General features: G+C 56.1%; 1 protein-coding gene across 1 annotated transcript in view; it reads right to left on the bottom strand.

The window, feature by feature from the left end:
- Positions 1-654: 654 nt before the first annotated feature.
- The window catches only part of alg13 (ALG13 UDP-N-acetylglucosaminyltransferase subunit), a gene marked incomplete at its 5' end in the record, with an annotated part of 36,841 nt that continues 16,696 nt past the window's right edge, over positions 655-20,799 (bottom strand). The window contains 10 exons of the mRNA XM_079264293.1: positions 655-1,267; positions 6,309-6,478; positions 6,570-6,696; positions 6,770-6,887; positions 6,974-7,014; positions 7,118-7,228; positions 18,258-18,384; positions 18,970-19,038; positions 19,864-19,919; positions 19,994-20,026. Of these exons, the coding sequence (XP_079120419.1) occupies positions 894-1,267; positions 6,309-6,478; positions 6,570-6,696; positions 6,770-6,887; positions 6,974-7,014; positions 7,118-7,228; positions 18,258-18,384; positions 18,970-19,038; positions 19,864-19,919; positions 19,994-20,026 (1,226 nt within the window). The 3' untranslated portion in view covers positions 655-893. The remainder of the gene's footprint in view (positions 1,268-6,308; positions 6,479-6,569; positions 6,697-6,769; positions 6,888-6,973; positions 7,015-7,117; positions 7,229-18,257; positions 18,385-18,969; positions 19,039-19,863; positions 19,920-19,993; positions 20,027-20,799) is intronic.

Raw genomic sequence — 20,799 nt, 5'->3', positions numbered from 1 at the left:
TCGTATACAAAAAAGCCTTACGAACGGCAAGAACAGCTTATTATTCATCATTGATAGAGGAAAACAAAAACAACCCTCGGTTTCTTTTCAGCACTGTAGCTAGGCTTACTAGGAGCCGGAGCGCTGTGGAGCCACATATTCCTTTCTCATGTAAATGACAAGTCCTCCTCACAAACTACAGTAAGTCATGGAGTTCCTCAAGGTTCTGTACTTGGACCAGTACTCTTCACACTATATATGCTCCTTTTCGGCAAAATTATTAAACATGGAATAAACTTTCAATGTTATGCAGATGATACTCAGATATACTTATCCTTTAAACCAGATTAAACAAATCAGCCCGATTGTCTATGAGATAATTTTGTAGCCTAAGACTTGGATGTCTAGAAATTTTCTCCTCTTAAACTCAGATAAGACTGAAGTAATTCTCTTTGGATCTGAAAAACTCAGCTAACTTTTCCAGTTTTGTAATGAACCTGGATGGGCTAGCTAGCCGCAGCTAGCTACTGGCGTCTGCGGCCGGCCGCAGCTAGCTACTGGCGTCTTGACAGCACAAGTCTGGATTGAGTCAAACCAGATGAATAAAAATTGATATGCTGGTGAAAATCTTTATTGTCTCCAAAACAAAAACATGAAAAAAAAAAACTGACCACGCCCTCCATGCAGCTCAACGTCTCCTGATTGGCTGTTTTGCCTTTACAAAATCAAGTCCAGTTAACCAAGAACAAAAACGAGCAGAGGTCATCCTCATCTTTAAGCTAACTTAGGCTTGCTTGTTGCCACGGCAACGGAATAACTCAAAACTACTTTCTAAGAGGAGACAGTTCACATGTTAGTGTCATGCTAACAGTTGACATGTTTTCAGCATCATTAGTTTCGAGCTAATGGGCGCCTTACAGAGACGGGGGGATGTAGTGTGTTGCTGTGTGGTGAGGGGGAGGGGCAGAGACGTAACCAACCACATGGGTGGGGGTAGGGGCAGGGCAGTATAACCGTGGGGTGTGGCCTGCCGTGGAAAGTGTACCCCAGTGGGGGGAAGGGGGGAGGCAGGGATGGTAGGAGTGGTGAGGTAAGTGGGTGGGGTGACTAAGAGGAGGCGGGGCAGCAGTGAGGTAAGCTGATGAGGGTGGAGGTTCATATGGCAGGTGCAGCAGTGGAGCAGGTGGAAGGAGAGTCTGGTCTGAGTACAGAACAGCAGGCGGGGGGGCGGTTCCTGGAGGGGCGGGGCTGATTGAAGGGGAAGAGCCTTCCATTGAGGGGGTGGGGCCTGGAAAAGAAAAAGACAACAGTTACAAGAAGTTAAACAGTTTCATCATCAGGTGATTATGACATCCAGGTGTTTAACGGAACAATGTAACCAGACCAGTACGAAAACCAGTTCACACAAGCCGAGGACCACGGGGCAGTTTGGATCAGATGGTTTTGGGTCGTTCTTAAGAAATAGACAGGAAGCAGCAGGTGTTCCCGAGGCCCAGAATACCAGATGGGACGGGTCAAAAGGAACCGGGTAGAACCAGACGGGACGGGTCCGAGGACCCGGGTAGAACCGGACGGAGGGAACCAGATAGGACGGGTCCAAAGGACCCGGGTAGAACCAGACGAAGGGAACCAGATGGGAGAGAACCAGATAGGAAGGGTCCAAAGGACCCGGGAAGAACCAGACGAAGAGAACCAGATGGGAGAGAACCAGATAGGAAGGGTCCAAGGGACCCGGGAAGAACCAGACGAAGAGAACCAGATGGGAGAGAACCAGATAGGAAGGGTCCAAGGGACCCGGGAAGAACCAGACGAAGGGAACCAGATGGGAGAGAACCAGATAGGAAGGGTCCAAGGGACCCGGGAAGAACCAGACGAAGAGAACCAGATGGGAGAGAACCAGATAGGAAGGGTCCAAGGGACCCGGGAAGAACCAGACGAAGAGAACCAGATGGGAGAGAACCAGATAGGAAGGGTCCAAGGGACCCGGGAAGAACCAGACGAAGAGAACCAGATGGGAGAGAACCAGATAGGAAGGGTCCAAAGGACCCGGGAAGAACCAGACGAAGGGAACCAGATGGGAGAGAACCAGATAGGAAGGGTCCAAGGGACCCGGGAAGAACCAGACGAAGAGAACCAGATGGGAGAGAACCAGATAGGAAGGGTCCAAGGGACCCGGGAAGAACCAGACGAAGGGAACCAGATGGGAGAGAACCAGATAGGAAGGGTCCAAAGGACCCGGGAAGAACCAGACGAAGAGAACCAGATGGGAGAGAACCAGATAGGAAGGGTCCAAGGGACCCGGGAAGAACCAGACGAAGGGAACCAGATGGGAGAGAACCAGATAGGAAGGGTCCAAGGGACCCGGGAAGAACCAGACGAAGAGAACCAGATGGGAGAGAACCAGATAGGAAGGGTCCAAGGGACCCGGGAAGAACCAGACGAAGGGAACCAGATGGGAGAGAACCAGATAGGAAGGGTCCAAAGGACCCGGGAAGAACCAGACGAAGAGAACCAGATGGGAGAGAACCAGATAGGAAGGGTCCAAGGGACCCGGGAAGAACCAGACGAAGGGAACCAGATGGGAGAGAACCAGATAGGAAGGGTCCAAGGGACCCGGGAAGAACCAGACGAAGAGAACCAGATGGGAGAGAACCAGATAGGAAGGGTCCAAGGGACCCGGGAAGAACCAGACGAAGGGAACCAGATGGGAGAGAACCAGATAGGAAGGGTCCAAGGGACCCGGGAAGAACCAGACGAAGAGAACCAGATGGGAGAGAACCAGATAGGAAGGGTCCAAAGGACCCGGGAAGAACCAGACGAAGGGAACCAGATGGGACCGGTCTGAGTGACCCGGGAAGAACCAGACGAAGGGAACCAGATGGGACCGGTCTGAGTGACCCGGGAAGAACCAGACGAAGAGAACCAGATGGGACCGGTCTGAGTGACCCGGGTAGAACCAGACAGAGGGAACCAGATGGGACGGGTCCAAGGGACCCGGGAAGAACCAGACGGAGAGGTGGAGGAGTCGTTTACACGGAGGAACAGTGATGTTTACAGAGGAAGACGTCTCTGACTGCAGAAGATGATGTGGTTCCTGAAGGAGAAGAACATGAAACTAAGAACTTCTATCTGCAGCTGCGGCGTCTTTATAAGCTGTTTAGATGAGTAACTCTGTTGTTTGGGGGGGGGGGGGGGGGTCATTCAGTCCGAGTGTGTGTGGACCGCTTCCATACTCTGTGTGTGCATGCGTGCAGCGATGCGTGTTTGTTAGAACATACACTTATTACAGTTGCAGGACTAATGTGGGATAAAAACTTCTTGTTTGTCTTTATTAGTCTGTCATGTGATTGTGATGGAAACCCAGCAGCTCTCCAGATGAAGAAGGACCAGCTCCTTCCAGAGGAAGACTACATTCCTGCCCTTCAGACCACCAGGACCCCTGCTCATCATAACAGCTGCATATTCTGCTCTCCTGCTTTTTACTTTACTTTTACAAACACTCTTTATCAGACAATAGTTTTAATCTAATGTAAATATGTCAATTCTATTGTGTTCTGGTGTTTTTATTACATTCTGTTTACAAATATGAAAATGGTTATAAAACTATTCTGACTCTTATAATGCACAGTAGAAAAATAAGCCTTATAGTGTGTTCATGCATCACCTGCTGAAAGTTAGGGCTGCACAGTTAATCATAAAAAACATCCAATCTCCGTTCATCTCATTTTCACATCATTAAAAAAAAACAAAAAAAAAAAAAAAAGACCACGATTGTTCCGCATTTTTAACTGGGACGTCGCCTGCAGGAAAACAAGCGCTCCCTCTTCCACCACGTGACGCAGACGCCGGCTGCTCGGGAAACCAGTTTAAACATCTCCATAAAGTCTGGCCAAGCTGCCAAGGCCGACGGGAGAAAAGCCTCCCGGGTTCAGGAACCTGATGCTTCTCCAGACCCAGAGACCCGCCCCGACCCAGAGACCCGCCCCGACCCAGAGACCCGCCCCGACCCAGAGACCCGCCCCGACCCAGAGACCCGTCCCGACCCAGAGACCCGCCCAGACCCAGAGACCCGCCCCGACCCAGAGACCCGCCCCGACCCAGAGACCCGCCCCGACCCAGAGACCCGCCCCGACCCAGAGACCCGCCCCGACCCAGAGACCCGTCCAGACCCAGAGACCCGCCCCGACCCAGAGACCCGCCCCGACCCAGAGACCCGCCCAGACCCAGAGACCCGCCCCGACCCAGAGACCCGCCCCGACCCAGAGACCCGCCCCGACCCAGAGACCCGCCCCGACCCAGAGACCCGCCCCGACCCAGAGACCCGCCCCGACCCAGAGACCCGCCCAGACCCAGAGACCCGCCCCGACCCAGAGACCCGCCCCGACCCAGAGACCCGCCCCGACCCAGAGACCCGTCCAGACCCAGAGACCCGTCCAGACCCAGAGACCCGCCCCGACCCAGAGACCCGCCCCGACCCAGAGACCCGCCCCGACCCAGAGACCCGTCCAGACCCAGAGACCCGTCCAGACCCAGAGACCCGTCCAGACCCAGAGACCCGCCCCGACCCAGAGACCCGTCCAGACCCAGAGACCCGTCCCGACCCAGAGACCCGCCCCGACCCAGAGACCCGCCCCGACCCAGAGACCCGTCCAGACCCAGAGACCCGCCCCGACCCAGAGACCCGCCCCGACCCAGAGACCCGCCCCGACCCAGAGACCCGCCCCGACCCAGAGACCCGCCCCGACCCAGAGACCCGCCCCGACCCAGAGACCCGTCCCGACCCAGAGACCCGTCCAGACCCAGAGACCCGTCCCGACCCAGAGACCCGTCCCGACCCAGAGACCCGCCCCGACCCAGAGACCCGCCCCGACCCAGAGACCCGTCCCGACCCAGAGACCCGTCCAGACCCAGAGACCCGCCCCGACCCAGAGACCCGCCCCGACCCAGAGACCCGCCCCGACCCAGAGACCCGCCCAGACCCAGAGACCCGCCCAGACCCAGAGACCCGCCCAGACCCAGAGACCCGCCCCGACCCAGAGACCCGCCCCGACCCAGAGACCCGCCCCGACCCAGAGACCCGCCCAGACCCAGAGACCCGCCCCGACCCAGAGACCCGCCCCGACCCAGAGACCCGCCCCGACCCAGAGACCCGCCCCGACCCAGAGACCCGCCCAGACCCAGAGACCCGCCCCGACCCAGAGACCCGCCCCGACCCAGAGACCCGCCCCGACCCAGAGACCCGCCCCGACCCAGAGACCCGCCCCGACCCAGAGACCCGCCCCGACCCAGAGACCCGCCCCGACCCAGAGACCCGCCCCGACCCAGAGACCCGCCCCGACCCAGAGACCCGCCCAGACCCAGAGACCCGCCCCGACCCAGAGACCCGCCCCGACCCAGAGACCCGCCCAGACCCAGAGACCCGCCCCGACCCAGAGACCCGCCCCGACCCAGAGACCCGCCCCGACCCAGAGACCCGCCCCGACCCAGAGACCCGTCCAGACCCAGAGACCCGCCCCGACCCAGAGACCCGTCCCGACCCAGAGACCCGTCCAGACCCAGAGACCCGCCCAGACCCAGAGACCCGCCCCGACCCAGAGACCCGCCCCGACCCAGAGACCCGCCCCGACCCAGAGACCCGCCCCGACCCAGAGACCCGCCCCGACCCAGAGACCCGCCCAGACCCAGAGACCCGCCCCGACCCAGAGACCCGCCCCGACCCAGAGACCCGCCCCGACCCAGAGACCCGCCCCGACCCAGAGACCCGTCCAGACCCAGAGACCCGCCCCGACCCAGAGACCCGTCCCGACCCAGAGACCCGTCCAGACCCAGAGACCCGCCCAGACCCAGAGACCCGCCCCGACCCAGAGACCCGCCCCGACCCAGAGACCCGCCCCGACCCAGAGACCCGCCCCGACCCAGAGACCCGCCCCGACCCAGAGACCCGCCCAGACCCAGAGACCCGCCCCGACCCAGAGACCCGCCCCGACCCAGAGACCCGCCCAGACCCAGAGACCCGTCCAGACCCAGAGACCCGTCCAGACCCAGAGACCCGTCCAGACCCAGAGACCCGTCCAGACCCAGAGACCCGTCCAGACCCAGAGACCCGCCCAGACCCAGAGACCCGTCCCGACCCAGAGACCCGCCCCGACCCAGAGACCCGCCCCGACCCAGAGACCCGCCCCGACCCAGAGACCCGTCCAGACCCAGAGACCCGCCCCGACCCAGAGACCCGTCCAGACCCAGAGACCCGTCCAGACCCAGAGACCCGCCCCGACCCAGAGACCCGCCCCGACCCAGAGACCCGTCCAGACCCAGAGACCCGCCCAGACCCAGAGACCCGCCCCGACCCAGAGACCCGTCCAGCTCCCGCAGGCCGTCGCCATCACCTGGCTGCAGACAAGGCTCCAACCGACACCGTGTAGGAAAACGAGCCGCCCCACAGGTGTCTCCCTGCTCGGCACACGCAGCGTTTAGACGGACGTTGGGAACCATAAGAGTTCTAACGGGAACCAGTGGTATGGAACCGCTTTGTGGTGGGAACCAGTTAGAACCAGGTGGAACTGGCCGAGGTGAACACCTGAACAACATACCTCCCCGCCCCCATCATAGTGTGATCAGTACCTAGTCCGTCCGTCTGTCCATCTGCTGTCCTGGAGGATTCTGGGTAAGAGGGGGGGTGGGCGCCGCGGCCGGTCTCAGAAAAGGAGGGGGGTCCAGCTGGGGGAACAAGACGCCAACATGGATTAACCAACCAGCAGCTGATCTGTAACGCCATGGGGGAGGGGCTTACCGTGCAGGGGGAGTTCCTGGCTCACATAGGCGTGGTAGTGCTGGTAGGTGTAGGGGGGGTCCGTCGAGGCAGGGGGGGGCAACACCTGCTGCTGCTGCCAGCAGCTCTGATGGTACCACTGCAATGAGACAAAAGCAGTTTCCATGGCGACGGGATGTACCTGCTGTTGCCATGGAAACCTCAGCCTAAAACATCAGCTCTTACCTGAACACCAAGGTTGTAGTAGTACTGGAGCATTCTGCAGTCTACACACACACACACACACACACACACACACACACACACACACACAGTCACCTGGGCCACCTGCGTGGCGTCACACTGAAACAAAGTGCAGTGACCTCTGACCTCTGGGGAGATCGCTGCCGTTGGGGTCGTAGGAGTACGGCGGCGCCGAGCAAAGAGGCTCGCCGAGCTCGTTAACCAACCAGGGAGCAGAAGCTGGCATCGCCATGGTAACTGAGGACAGAAAAGATTTTTTTTCTACATTCCGGAAGGAACCAGAACCGAGGTGTTACTAAACCTGAACCGGACCTGAACCAGAACCGAGCTGTAACTAAACCTGAGCCGGAGAACCCCGTTCCCTACAGGTAAGGCTCAGAAAATGATTATTATGAAAAAGTTCTGTATTTATAGTCGCTCATGTCAGAGTGTGAAAGCTATATGTTATAGATTTATTACACAGAGTGACATGATGACTGTGGCTTGTAGATAATAAAAAGCCTAAATGTCTCAGGAAATTAGAATATTACATATGATAGAATGAATCTTGTGCACTCAGTACCTGGTTGGTCTCCTGCATGAATTACTGCATCAACACGGCGTGGCAATGGAAACCACCAGCGTGTGGCGCTGTTCAGGTCTAATGGAAACCACCAGCGTGAGGCGCTGTTCAGGTCTAATGGAAGCCACCAGCGTGTGGCGCTGTTCAGGTCTAATGGAAACCACCAGCGTGAGGCGCTGTTCAGGTCTAATGGAAACCACCAGCGTGAGGCGCTGTTCAGGTCTAATGGAAACCACCAGCGTGAGGCGCTGTTCAGGTCTAATGGAAACCACCAGCGTGTGGCGCTGTTCAGGTCTAATGGAAACCACCAGCGTGTGGCGCTGTTCAGGTCTAATGGAAGCCACCAGCGTGTGGCGCTGTTCAGGTCTAATGGAAACCACCAGCGTGAGGCGCTGTTCAGGTCTAATGGAAACCACCAGCGTGTGGCGCTGTTCAGGTCTAATGGAAACCACCAGCGTGTGGCGCTGTTCAGGTCTAATGGAAACCACCAGCGTGCGGCGCTGTTCAGGTCTAATGGAAACCACCAGCGTGTGGCGCTGTTCAGGTCTAATGGAAACCACCAGCGTGAGGCGCTGTTCAGGTCTAATGGAAGCCACCAGCGTGTGGCGCTGTTCAGGTCTAATGGAAACCACCAGCGTGAGGCGCTGTTCAGGTCTAATGGAAGCCACCAGCGTGCGGCGCTGTTCAGGTCTAATGGAAACCACCAGCGTGTGGCGCTGTTCAGGTCTAATGGAAACCACCAGCGTGAGGCGCTGTTCAGGTCTAATGGAAACCACCAGCGTGCGGCGCTGTTCAGGTCTAGTGGAAACCACCAGCGTGCGGCGCTGTTCAGGTCTAATGGAAACCACCAGCGTGCGGCGCTGTTCAGGTCTAATGGAAACCACCAGCGTGTGGCGCTGTTCAGGTCTAATGGAAACCACCAGCGTGAGGCGCTGTTCAGGTCTAATGGAAACCACCAGCGTGTGGCGCTGTTCAGGTCTAGTGGAAACCACCAGCGTGAGGCGCTGTTCAGGTCTAATGGAAACCACCAGCGTGAGGCGCTGTTCAGGTCTAATGGAAACCACCAGCGTGAGGCGCTGTTCAGGTCTAATGGAAACCACCAGCGTGCGGCGCTGTTCAGGTCTAATGGAAACCACCAGCGTGAGGCGCTGTTCAGGTCTAATGGAAACCACCAGCGTGCGGCGCTGTTCAGGTCTAATGGAAACCACCAGCGTGTGGCGCTGTTCAGGTCTAATGGAAACCACCAGCGTGAGGCGCTGTTCAGGTCTAATGGAAGCCACCAGCGTGAGGCGCTGTTCAGGTCTAATGGAAACCACCAGCGTGTGGCGCTGTTCAGGTCTAATGGAAACCACCAGCGTGAGGCGCTGTTCAGGTCTAATGGAAACCACCAGCGTGAGGCGCTGTTCAGGTCTAATGGAAACCACCAGCGTGAGGCGCTGTTCAGGTCTAATGGAAACCACCAGCGTGAGGCGCTGTTCAGGTCTAATGGAAACCACCAGCGTGTGGCGCTGTTCAGGTCTAATGGAAGCCACCAGCGTGTGGCGCTGTTCAGGTCTAATGGAAACCACCAGCGTGTGGCGCTGTTCAGGTCTAATGGAAGCCACCAGCGTGCGGCGCTGTTCAGGTCTAATGGAAACCACCAGCGTGCGGCGCTGTTCAGGTCTAATGGAAACCACCAGCGTGCGGCGCTGTTCAGGTCTAATGGAAACCACCAGCGTGAGGCGCTGTTCAGGTCTAATGGAAACCACCAGCGTGTGGCGCTGTTCAGGTCTAATGGAAACCACCAGCGTGTGGCGCTGTTCAGGTCTAATGGAAACCACCAGCGTGCGGCGCTGTTCAGGTCTAATGGAAACCACCAGCGTGCGGCGCTGTTCAGGTCTAATGGAAACCACCAGCGTGTGGCGCTGTTCAGGTCTAATGGAAACCACCAGCGTGTGGCGCTGTTCAGGTCTAGTGGAAACCACCAGCGTGTGGCGCTGTTCAGGTCTAATGGAAACCACCAGCGTGAGGCGCTGTTCAGGTCTAATGGAAACCACCAGCGTGTGGCGCTGTTCAGGTCTAATGGAAACCACCAGCGTGTGGCGCTGTTCAGGTCTAATGGAAACCACCAGCGTGTGGCGCTGTTCAGGTCTAATGGAAACCACCAGCGTGTGGCGCTGTTCAGGTCTAATGGAAACCACCAGCGTGTGGCGCTGTTCAGGTCTAATGGAAACCACCAGCGTGAGGCGCTGTTCAGGTCTAATGGAAACCACCAGCGTGTGGCGCTGTTCAGGTCTAATGGAAACCACCAGCGTGAGGCGCTGTTCAGGTCTAATGGAAACCACCAGCGTGAGGCGCTGTTCAGGTCTAATGGAAACCACCAGCGTGAGGCGCTGTTCAGGTCTAATGGAAACCACCAGCGTGTGGCGCTGTTCAGGTCTAGTGGAAACCACCAGCGTGCGGCGCTGTTCAGGTCTAATGGAAACCACCAGCGTGAGGCGCTGTTCAGGTCTAATGGAAACCACCAGCGTGTGGCGCTGTTCAGGTCTAATGGAAACCACCAGCGTGTGGCGCTGTTCAGGTCTAATGGAAACCACCAGCGTGCGGCGCTGTTCAGGTCTAATGGAAACCACCAGCGTGTGGCGCTGTTCAGGTCTAATGGAAACCACCAGCGTGTGGCGCTGTTCAGGTCTAATGGAAGCCACCAGCGTGTGGCGCTGTTCAGGTCTAATGGAAGCCACCAGCGTGCGGCGCTGTTCAGGTCTAATGGAAACCACCAGCGTGAGGCGCTGTTCAGGTCTAGTGGAAACCACCAGCGTGTGGCGCTGTTCAGGTCTAATGGAAACCACCAGCGTGCGGCGCTGTTCAGGTCTAATGGAAACCACCAGCGTGCGGCGCTGTTCAGGTCTAATGGAAACCACCAGCGTGTGGCGCTGTTCAGGTCTAATGGAAGCCACCAGCGTGCGGCGCTGTTCAGGTCTAATGGAAACCACCAGCGTGTGGCGCTGTTCAGGTCTAATGGAAACCACCAGCGTGTGGCGCTGTTCAGGTCTAATGGAAGCCACCAGCGTGTGGCGCTGTTCAGGTCTAATGGAAGCCACCAGTGTGTGGCGCTGTTCAGGTCTAATGGAAACCACCAGCGTGCGGCGCTGTTCAGGTCTAATGGAAACCACCAGCGTGAGGCGCTGTTCAGGTCTAATGGAAGCCACCAGCGTGTGGCGCTGTTCAGGTCTAATGGAAACCACCAGCGTGCGGCGCTGTTCAGGTCTAATGGAAACCACCAGCGTGAGGCGCTGTTCAGGTCTAATGGAAACCACCAGCGTGCGGCGCTGTTCAGGTCTAATGGAAACCACCAGCGTGCGGCGCTGTTCAGGTCTAATGGAAACCACCAGCGTGAGGCGCTGTTCAGGTCTAATGGAAGCCACCAGCGTGTGGCGCTGTTCAGGTCTAATGGAAACCACCAGCGTGCGGCGCTGTTCAGGTCTAATGGAAACCACCAGCGTGTGGCGCTGTTCAGGTCTAATGGAAACCACCAGCGTGCGGCGCTGTTCAGGTCTAATGGAAGCCACCAGCGTGAGGCGCTGTTCAGGTCTAATGGAAACCACCAGCGTGTGGCGCTGTTCAGGTCTAATGGAAACCACCAGCGTGAGGCGCTGTTCAGGTCTAATGGAAGCCACCAGCGTGCGGCGCTGTTCAGGTCTAATGGAAACCACCAGCGTGAGGCGCTGTTCAGGTCTAATGGAAGCCACCAGCGTGAGGCGCTGTTCAGGTCTAATGGAAACCACCAGCGTGTGGCGCTGTTCAGGTCTAATGGAAACCACCAGCGTGCGGCGCTGTTCAGGTCTAATGGAAACCACCAGCGTGCGGCGCTGTTCAGGTCTAATGGAAACCACCAGCGTGTGGCGCTGTTCAGGTCTAATGGAAGCCACCAGCGTGCGGCGCTGTTCAGGTCTAATGGAAACCACCAGCGTGCGGCGCTGTTCAGGTCTAATGGAAACCACCAGCGTGCGGCGCTGTTCAGGTCTAATGGAAACCACCAGCGTGAGGCGCTGTTCAGGTCTAATGGAAACCACCAGCGTGTGGCGCTGTTCAGGTCTAATGGAAACCACCAGCGTGTGGCGCTGTTCAGGTCTAATGGAAACCACCAGCGTGCGGCGCTGTTCAGGTCTAATGGAAGCCACCAGCGTGAGGCGCTGTTCAGGTCTAATGGAAACCACCAGCGTGTGGCGCTGTTCAGGTCTAATGGAAACCACCAGCGTGTGGCGCTGTTCAGGTCTAATGGAAACCACCAGCGTGTGGCGCTGTTCAGGTCTAATGGAAACCACCAGCGTGTGGCGCTGTTCAGGTCTAATGGAAACCACCAGCGTGTGGCGCTGTTCAGGTCTAATGGAAACCACCAGCGTGTGGCGCTGTTCAGGTCTAATGGAAACCACCAGCGTGAGGCGCTGTTCAGGTCTAATGGAAGCCACCAGCGTGAGGCGCTGTTCAGGTCTAATGGAAACCACCAGCGTGTGGCGCTGTTCAGGTCTAATGGAAACCACCAGCGTGCGGCGCTGTTCAGGTCTAATGGAAGCCACCAGCGTGAGGCGCTGTTCAGGTCTAATGGAAACCACCAGCGTGCGGCGCTGTTCAGGTCTAATGGAAACCACCAGCGTGTGGCGCTGTTCAGGTCTAATGGAAACCACCAGCGTGAGGCGCTGTTCAGGTCTAATGGAAACCACCAGCGTGTGGCGCTGTTCAGGTCTAATGGAAGCCACCAGCGTGCGGCGCTGTTCAGGTCTAATGGAAACCACCAGCGTGTGGCGCTGTTCAGGTCTAATGGAAACCACCAGCGTGTGGCGCTGTTCAGGTCTAATGGAAACCACCAGCGTGTGGCGCTGTTCAGGTCTAATGGAAACCACCAGCGTGAGGCGCTGTTCAGGTCTAATGGAAACCACCAGCGTGTGGCGCTGTTCAGGTCTAATGGAAACCACCAGCGTGTGGCGCTGTTCAGGTCTAATGGAAGCCACCAGCGTGCGGCGCTGTTCAGGTCTAATGGAAGCCACCAGCGTGCGGCGCTGTTCAGGTCTAATGGAAACCACCAGCGTGAGGCGCTGTTCAGGTCTAATGGAAACCACCAGCGTGAGGCGCTGTTCAGGTCTAATGGAAACCACCAGCGTGAGGCGCTGTTCAGGTCTAATGGAAACCACCAGCGTGTGGCGCTGTTCAGGTCTAGTGGAAACCACCAGCGTGAGGCGCTGTTCAGGTCTAATGGAAACCACCAGCGTGTGGCGCTGTTCAGGTCTAATGGAAACCACCAGCGTGTGGCGCTGTTCAGGTCTAATGGAAACCACCAGCGTGTGGCGCTGTTCAGGTCTAATGGAAACCACCAGCGTGCGGCGCTGTTCAGGTCTAATGGAAACCACCAGCGTGTGGCGCTGTTCAGGTCTAATGGAAACCACCAGCGTGTGGCGCTGTTCAGGTCTAATGGAAACCACCAGCGTGTGGCGCTGTTCAGGTCTAATGGAAACCACCAGCGTGTGGCGCTGTTCAGGTCTAATGGAAACCACCAGCGTGTGGCGCTGTTCAGGTCTAATGGAAGCCACCAGCGTGCGGCGCTGTTCAGGTCTAATGGAAACCACCAGCGTGTGGCGCTGTTCAGGTCTAATGGAAACCACCAGCGTGAGGCGCTGTTCAGGTCTAATGGAAACCACCAGCGTGCGGCGCTGTTCAGGTCTAATGTAAACCACCAGCGTGTGGCGCTGTTCAGGTCTAATGGAAACCACCAGCGTGCGGCGCTGTTCAGGTCTAATGGAAACCACCAGCGTGTGGCGCTGTTCAGGTCTAATGGAAACCACCAGCGTGTGGCGCTGTTCAGGTCTAATGGAAGCCACCAGCGTGTGGCGCTGTTCAGGTCTAATGGAAACCACCAGCGTGAGGCGCTGTTCAGGTCTAATGGAAGCCACCAGCGTGTGGCGCTGTTCAGGTCTAATGGAAGCCACCAGCGTGTGGCGCTGTTCAGGTCTAATGGAAGCCACCAGCGTGTGGCGCTGTTCAGGTCTAATGGAAACCACCAGCGTGAGGCGCTGTTCAGGTCTAATGGAAACCACCAGCGTGTGGCGCTGTTCAGGTCTAATGGAAACCACCAGCGTGCGGCGCTGTTCAGGTCTAATGGAAACCACCAGCGTGTGGCGCTGTTCAGGTCTAATGGAAACCACCAGCGTGCGGCGCTGTTCAGGTCTAATGGAAACCACCAGCGTGAGGCGCTGTTCAGGTCTAATGGAAGCCACCAGCGTGTGGCGCTGTTCAGGTCTAATGGAAACCACCAGCGTGAGGCGCTGTTCAGGTCTAATGGAAACCACCAGCGTGTGGCGCTGTTCAGGTCTAATGGAAACCACCAGCGTGCGGCGCTGTTCAGGTCTAATGGAAACCACCAGCGTGTGGCGCTGTTCAGGTCTAATGGAAACCACCAGCGTGCGGCGCTGTTCAGGTCTAATGGAAACCACCAGCGTGTGGCGCTGTTCAGGTCTAATGGAAACCACCAGCGTGTGGCGCTGTTCAGGTCTAATGGAAACCACCAGCGTGAGGCGCTGTTCAGGTCTAATGGAAACCACCAGCGTGTGGCGCTGTTCAGGTCTAATGGAAACCACCAGCGTGTGGCGCTGTTCAGGTCTAATGGAAACCACCAGCGTGTGGCGCTGTTCAGGTCTAATGGAAACCACCAGCGTGAGGCGCTGTTCAGGTCTAATGGAAACCACCAGCGTGCGGCGCTGTTCAGGTCTAATGGAAACCACCAGCGTGTGGCGCTGTTCAGGTCTAATGGAAGCCACCAGCGTGCGGCGCTGTTCAGGTCTAATGGAAACCACCAGCGTGCGGCGCTGTTCAGGTCTAATGGAAACCACCAGCGTGCGGCGCTGTTCAGGTCTAATGGAAGCCACCAGCGTGAGGCGCTGTTCAGGTCTAATGGAAACCACCAGCGTGCGGCGCTGTTCAGGTCTAATGGAAACCACCAGCGTGCGGCGCTGTTCAGGTCTAATGGAAACCACCAGCGTGAGGCGCTGTTCAGGTCTAATGGAAGCCACCAGCGTGTGGCGCTGTTCAGGTCTAATGGAAACCACCAGCGTGAGGCGCTGTTCAGGTCTAATGGAAGCCACCAGCGTGTGGCGCTGTTCAGGTCTAATGGAAGCCACCAGCGTGTGGCGCTGTTCAGGTCTAATGGAAACCACCAGCGTGTGGCGCTGTTCAGGTCTAATGGAAGCCACCAGCGTGTGGCGCTGTTCAGGTCTAATGGAAACCACCAGCGTGCGGCGCTGTTCAGGTCTAATGGAAACCACCAGCGTGTGGCGCTGTTCAGGTCTAATGGAAACCACCAGCGTGCGGCGCTGTTCAGGTCTAATGGAAGCCACCAGCGTGAGGCGCTGTTCAGGTCTAATGGAAACCACCAGCGTGCGGCGCTGTTCAGGTCTAATGGAAACCACCAGCGTGTGGCGCTGTTCAGGTCTAATGGAAACCACCAGCGTGAGGCGCTGTTCAGGTCTAATGGAAGCCACCAGCGTGTGGCGCTGTTCAGGTCTAATGGAAACCACCAGCGTGCGGCGCTGTTCAGGTCTAATGGAAGCCACCAGCGTGAGGCGCTGTTCAGGTCTAATGGAAACCACCAGCGTGTGGCGCTGTTCAGGTCTAATGGAAACCACCAGCGTGTGGCGCTGTTCAGGTCTAATGGAAACCACCAGCGTGAGGCGCTGTTCAGGTCTAATGGAAGCCACCAGCGTGTGGCGCTGTTCAGGTCTAATGGAAACCACCAGCGTGCGGCGCTGTTCAGGTCTAATGGAAGCCACCAGCGTGAGGCGCTGTTCAGGTCTAATGGAAACCACCAGCGTGCGGCGCTGTTCAGGTCTAATGGAAGCCACCAGCGTGTGGCGCTGTTCAGGTCTAATGGAAACCACCAGCGTGCGGCGCTGTTCAGGTCTAATGGAAACCACCAGCGTGTGGCGCTGTTCAGGTCTAATGGAAACCACCAGCGTGAGGCGCTGTTCAGGTCTAATGGAAGCCACCAGCGTGAGGCGCTGTTCAGGTCTAATGGAAACCACCAGCGTGCGGCGCTGTTCAGGTCTAATGGAAGCCACCAGCGTGAGGCGCTGTTCAGGTCTAATGGAAACCACCAGCGTGTGGCGCTGTTCAGGTCTAATGGAAGCCACCAGCGTGAGGCGCTGTTCAGGTCTAATGGAAACCACCAGCGTGTGGCGCTGTTCAGGTCTAATGGAAACCACCAGCGTGTGGCGCTGTTCAGGTCTAATAGAAGCCACCAGTGTGTGGCGCTGTTCAGGTCTAATGGAAACCACCAGCGTGAGGCGCTGTTCAGGTCTAATGGAAGCCACCAGCGTGTGGCGCTGTTCAGGTCTAATGGAAACCACCAGCGTGCGGCGCTGTTCAGGTCTAATGGAAACCACCAGCGTGTGGCGCTGTTCAGGTCTAATGGAAGCCACCAGCGTGAGGCGCTGTTCAGGTCTAATGGAAACCACCAGCGTGTGGCGCTGTTCAGGTCTAATGGAAACCACCAGCGTGTGGCGCTGTTCAGGTCTAATGGAAACCACCAGCGTGCGGCGCTGTTCAGGTCTAATGGAAGCCACCAGCGTGAGGCGCTGTTCAGGTCTAATGGAAACCACCAGCGTGAGGCGCTGTTCAGGTCTAATGGAAACCACCAGCGTGAGGCGCTGTTCAGGTCTAATGGAAACCACCAGCGTGAGGCGCTGTTCAGGTCTAATGGAAACCACCAGCGTGAGGCGCTGTTCAGGTCTAATGGAAACCACCAGCGTGTGGCGCTGTTCAGGTCTAATGGAAGCCACCAGCGTGAGGCGCTGTTCAGGTCTAATGGAAACCACCAGCGTGAGGCGCTGTTCAGGTCTAATGGAAACCACCAGCGTGCGGCGCTGTTCAGGTCTAATGGAAGCCACCAGCGTGAGGCGCTGTTCAGGTCTAATGGAAACCACCAGCGTGCGGCGCTGTTCAGGTCTAATGGAAGCCACCAGCGTGTGGCGCTGTTCAGGTCTAATGGAAACCACCAGCGTGAGGCGCTGTTCAGGTCTAATGGAAACCACCAGCGTGTGGCGCTGTTCAGGTCTAATGGAAACCACCAGCGTGCGGCGCTGTTCAGGTCTAATGGAAACCACCAGCGTGTGGCGCTGTTCAGGTCTAATGGAAACCACCAGCGTGAGGCGCTGTTCAGGTCTAATGGAAACCACCAGCGTGCGGCGCTGTTCAGGTCTAATGGAAACCCAGGTTGCCCTGATAGCAGCCTTCAGGTCGTCTACATGGTCGGGTCTGGTGTCTCATCTTCCTCCTGACCCCTCAGATCCTCTACGGGGTTCAGATCAGGTTCAGATCCAGCACAGTAACACCGTGGTCATTGGAGCAGCTTTTGGTACCTTTGGCAGTGTAGGCAGGAACCAAGTCCTGCTGGGAAATGAAATCTGCATCTCCATAAAGCTTGTCAGCAGAAGGAATGTCTCTAAAATGTCCTGCTAGATGCTGTGATGACTGTGACCTTCAGAAAACACCGTGGAGCAACACCAGCAGATGACATGGCTCCCAAACCATCCCTGACTGTGGAAACTTCACTCTGGACTTCCAGCAACATGGATTCTGGGCCTCTCCACTCTTCCTCCAGACTCTGGGACCTTGGTTTCCTCATGAAATACAGAATCTGCTTCCATCTGAGATCCAGTCCTGTTCCTCCGTAGCCCAGGTGAGACGCTTCTGTCGGTGTCTCTGGTCCAGGAGAGGCGCGACACGAGGAATGGGACGTCTGTAGTCCATGTCTAGGATCCGGAGCGGCTCTTGATGAGTCCAGCTTCAGTCCACTCCTTGTGAAGTCCCCAGATTCCTACCGATCCTCTCCAGGCGGTTCTGCCTTCTGCTGGTGCAGCTTTTCCTTCCTCTCAGGTTTCCATTAACATGCTGGGATCCAGCTCTCTGTGGACAAGCAGCTTCTTTAGAAATGACCTTTCTGGCTTTCCCTCCTTGTGGAGGGTCAATGATGGTCTTCTGTCAGCTCAGCAGTCGTCCCCATGGTTGTGTCGCCGTCTGACCCAGACTGAGACCATTTAAAGGTCCAGGAGACCTTGTGGTCAGTGCATCAGGATGACACCATGACTTTCTAAGATTGAAGTTCTTCACAATATTCTAATTTTCTGAGACATGTTGAGTTTTCAAGCTGAAATTATCACAATTTCAAGGAATTAATGTTTAAAATATTGCACTCTATGTGTAATAAATCTATATCATATCCAGGTTTCACATTCCGAAATGAGGGATGAAAAATATTGAACTTTTTCATAATAATCTGTAAATATTTATCAACTTGTCGCCTTGGTCAAACTGCGTTTCTTTGCTCGTTTCTCTGTCATCATAAACATGAAATAAGATCTACCAGCTGCTCATTTACATACACATTACTATTCATGAGCTGCTTTGCATCGACCATTTACGGCTGAATGTGGGCGTGTCCAGGGCGGAACAGGAGGCGGAGCTTTGCAGCAAAGGAGGCGCAGGTGTGATTGTAGGAGGGCCGTGCATGGTTTTATACATCTGGAACAAACAGTTGTGTTGCTGCTACGCAGCGTTTTATGGATGAGACCGCTGAGCCGGAACATCCCAGCTGCTTCGACGGACAAAACAGAAGTTGGTGTTCATGTTTTAAAGGTCTGTCTGAAGGCCAATGCTCCAATACCTGCGTGTTTTTTTTACCTGAGCGTGTCTGAGCATGTGCAGGTGGCGGCAGGTGAGCAGCTGCAGGTACCCGTGATGAGGGGGAGGAAGGCGAAGAGGACGAGGAAGAAGGTGATGAGCAGATGACAGCCATCGATTTCACCACCTGAAAGACACGAGGAGTGCTTCGGATCAGAACTCATCAGCTTCTGCAAGAATCTCATCAAGTTCTTAAGCTCTGTTTTTATCCGATCTGACTCCATCCTGTCCTACCGTCCGCCATCTGGACTGAGACCTGGACCGCCAGCTGAGATCTGGGGCTGCGATCCATTTTCAGGGTTAGTTCATCCAGAATCACATCTGCTCCTTTTACCCATTTTATACCGGTTGTCCACCTCCAGACCGGCTGGTTAACTAGTTAACTAAGCTGTGTCCAGGCTAGTTAAAGGAGAATTTCTAAATGAAAACAGACCTGAGGACCGGTTGGTGAGACTCCGTCTACCTCGCCACGGACGTTACCTTATTACCCGTCTTCAACATAACTCAAAGTTCTGGACGGATTTCCATGAAATTTCCAGGACTTGTTGGAAACTGACTTCATTTTGGTGCTGATCCAGATCACCGTTTGGGTCCAGGAACTTTTTAGAACTGTGGTTTACGCTCTAGTTTCATGTTGTAACATCTGTCCGGACATTGTGGCGTCAGTTTTCATGTCCGCCTGTCTTTGTTCCATGTTTGTGTTTGCATGCACCTGGGGCGTGTAGCTGTAGTTCATGTCGGCTCTGCCAGGAGACTCGGCCACGACTCCTTCCTGCTCATCCTACCACAATGAGAGAAGCACAAACACTGCCGCTCGTATCACCAGGGTAACCAACCCAGGGACTGTGGAGGACAACAGGAGGCTGACCAACTGATCCATGTCACATGAACGTTAACTCATTGGCTGCCAACCCTCGCTGTAGCAGAAGGCCCTGGCGATTTGGAGCATATTGGCTCATCTTGCAGGACTGGATAATGTTGAGTTCTGGGACAGCAGATGCTGGGGGGACCATTTGGCTGGGTGTTGACGTCAGGGCGTCTTTAGGGGACACACTAAAGTAGGTTTTGGCCAAATTAACGCTCCTACACAGAAACCATGCATGATGTCTCTTCACATCTTTGGGAGTGAACGTTTGGATTCAGAAAGGTGTCAAAAGACGAGTTTGGCAGCCAATGAGTTAAAAACGATGCAGACAAATGAACAGACGTTGGCATGGAGGGAAACCACAGTCCAACCTAAAAGTAGCAGCTATAGTACAAGCATACTGTAAGCAGGAAAAGGGAAATAAGTAGGTATACCAAGTAGTAGACCTAAAAAGAAAGATTCTGATTGATCCAGAACGAGCCGGTGGGAAAGTGGTCTTCTGTGCAGATCAGGAAGGTTCTATTCCTTTTACATGGTAAAACTGGACCTGACCAAATAAAACCTGTTTCAAAAAACCTTTGTTGCGAAGAGGAAGAAAGCACCCATCCACTGTGGAACACAGGTTTTCCATGACAACAGACAAAGCAATGCGTCGACTGGGATGGTCCAGCGACATGACGCAGAGCTGCGTTGCTCTGGGTGACTTTAGAAAAAGGGAGGGGCCATGCGTGGGATAATTACCTGAGTGGGCGGAGCGTCAGCAGCAGAAAACACCCCTGTTGCCTGGAAACCCTCATCTGAAATGGTTGAACAGGACATCACTTCCTGCTTCGACCTGGTTGCTGCGACGATGGTTGAGCAGAGTACTCACCCTGGGATCCGAATATGAACTCCGAGTAGTCAGCTGACAGAAAGATCACACGACACATTCCAAACAAATCAAAACACGTTCCAGTCGTAACGTGCGACAAGTTCCGGTCGTAACGTGCGACACGTTCCAAACAAATCAAAACACGTTCCGGTAACGCGCGACACGTTCCAAACAAATCAAAACACGTTCCGGTCGCAACGCGCGACACGCTCCGGACGCAACGCGCGACACGCTCCGGACGCAACGCGCGACACGCTCCGGACGCAACGCGCGACACGCTCCGGACGCAACGCGCGACACGTTCCAAACAAATCAAAACACGTTCCGGTAACGCGCGACACGTTCCAAACAAATCAAAACACGTTCCGGTCGTAACGCGCGACACGCTCCGGACGCAACGCACGCCACGCTCCGGACGCAACGCACGCCACGCTCCGGACGCAACGCACGCCACGCTCCGGTCGTAACGCACGCCACGTTCCAAACAAATCAAAACACGTTCCGGTCGCAACGCGCGACACGCTCCGGACGCAACGCACGCCACGCTCCGGACGCAACGCACGCCACGCTCCGGACGCAACGCACGCCACGCTCCGGTCGTAACGCACGCCACGTTCCAAACAAATCAAAACACGCTCCGGACGCAACGCGCGACACGCTCCGGACGCAACGCGCGACACGTTCCAAACAAATCAAAACACGTTCCGGTAACGCGCGACACGTTCCAAACAAATCAAAACACGTTCCGGTCGTAACGCGCGACACGTAACGCACGACACGCTCCAAACAAATCAAAACACGTTCCA

Source organism: Telmatherina bonti (genome assembly GCF_933228915.1).
Source record: "Telmatherina bonti genome assembly, chromosome: 3".
Classification (NCBI taxonomy): domain Eukaryota; kingdom Metazoa; phylum Chordata; class Actinopteri; order Atheriniformes; family Telmatherinidae; genus Telmatherina; species Telmatherina bonti.
Note: the sequence above shows the minus strand (reverse complement) of the source record. Positions and strands in the feature narration are given on the sequence as shown.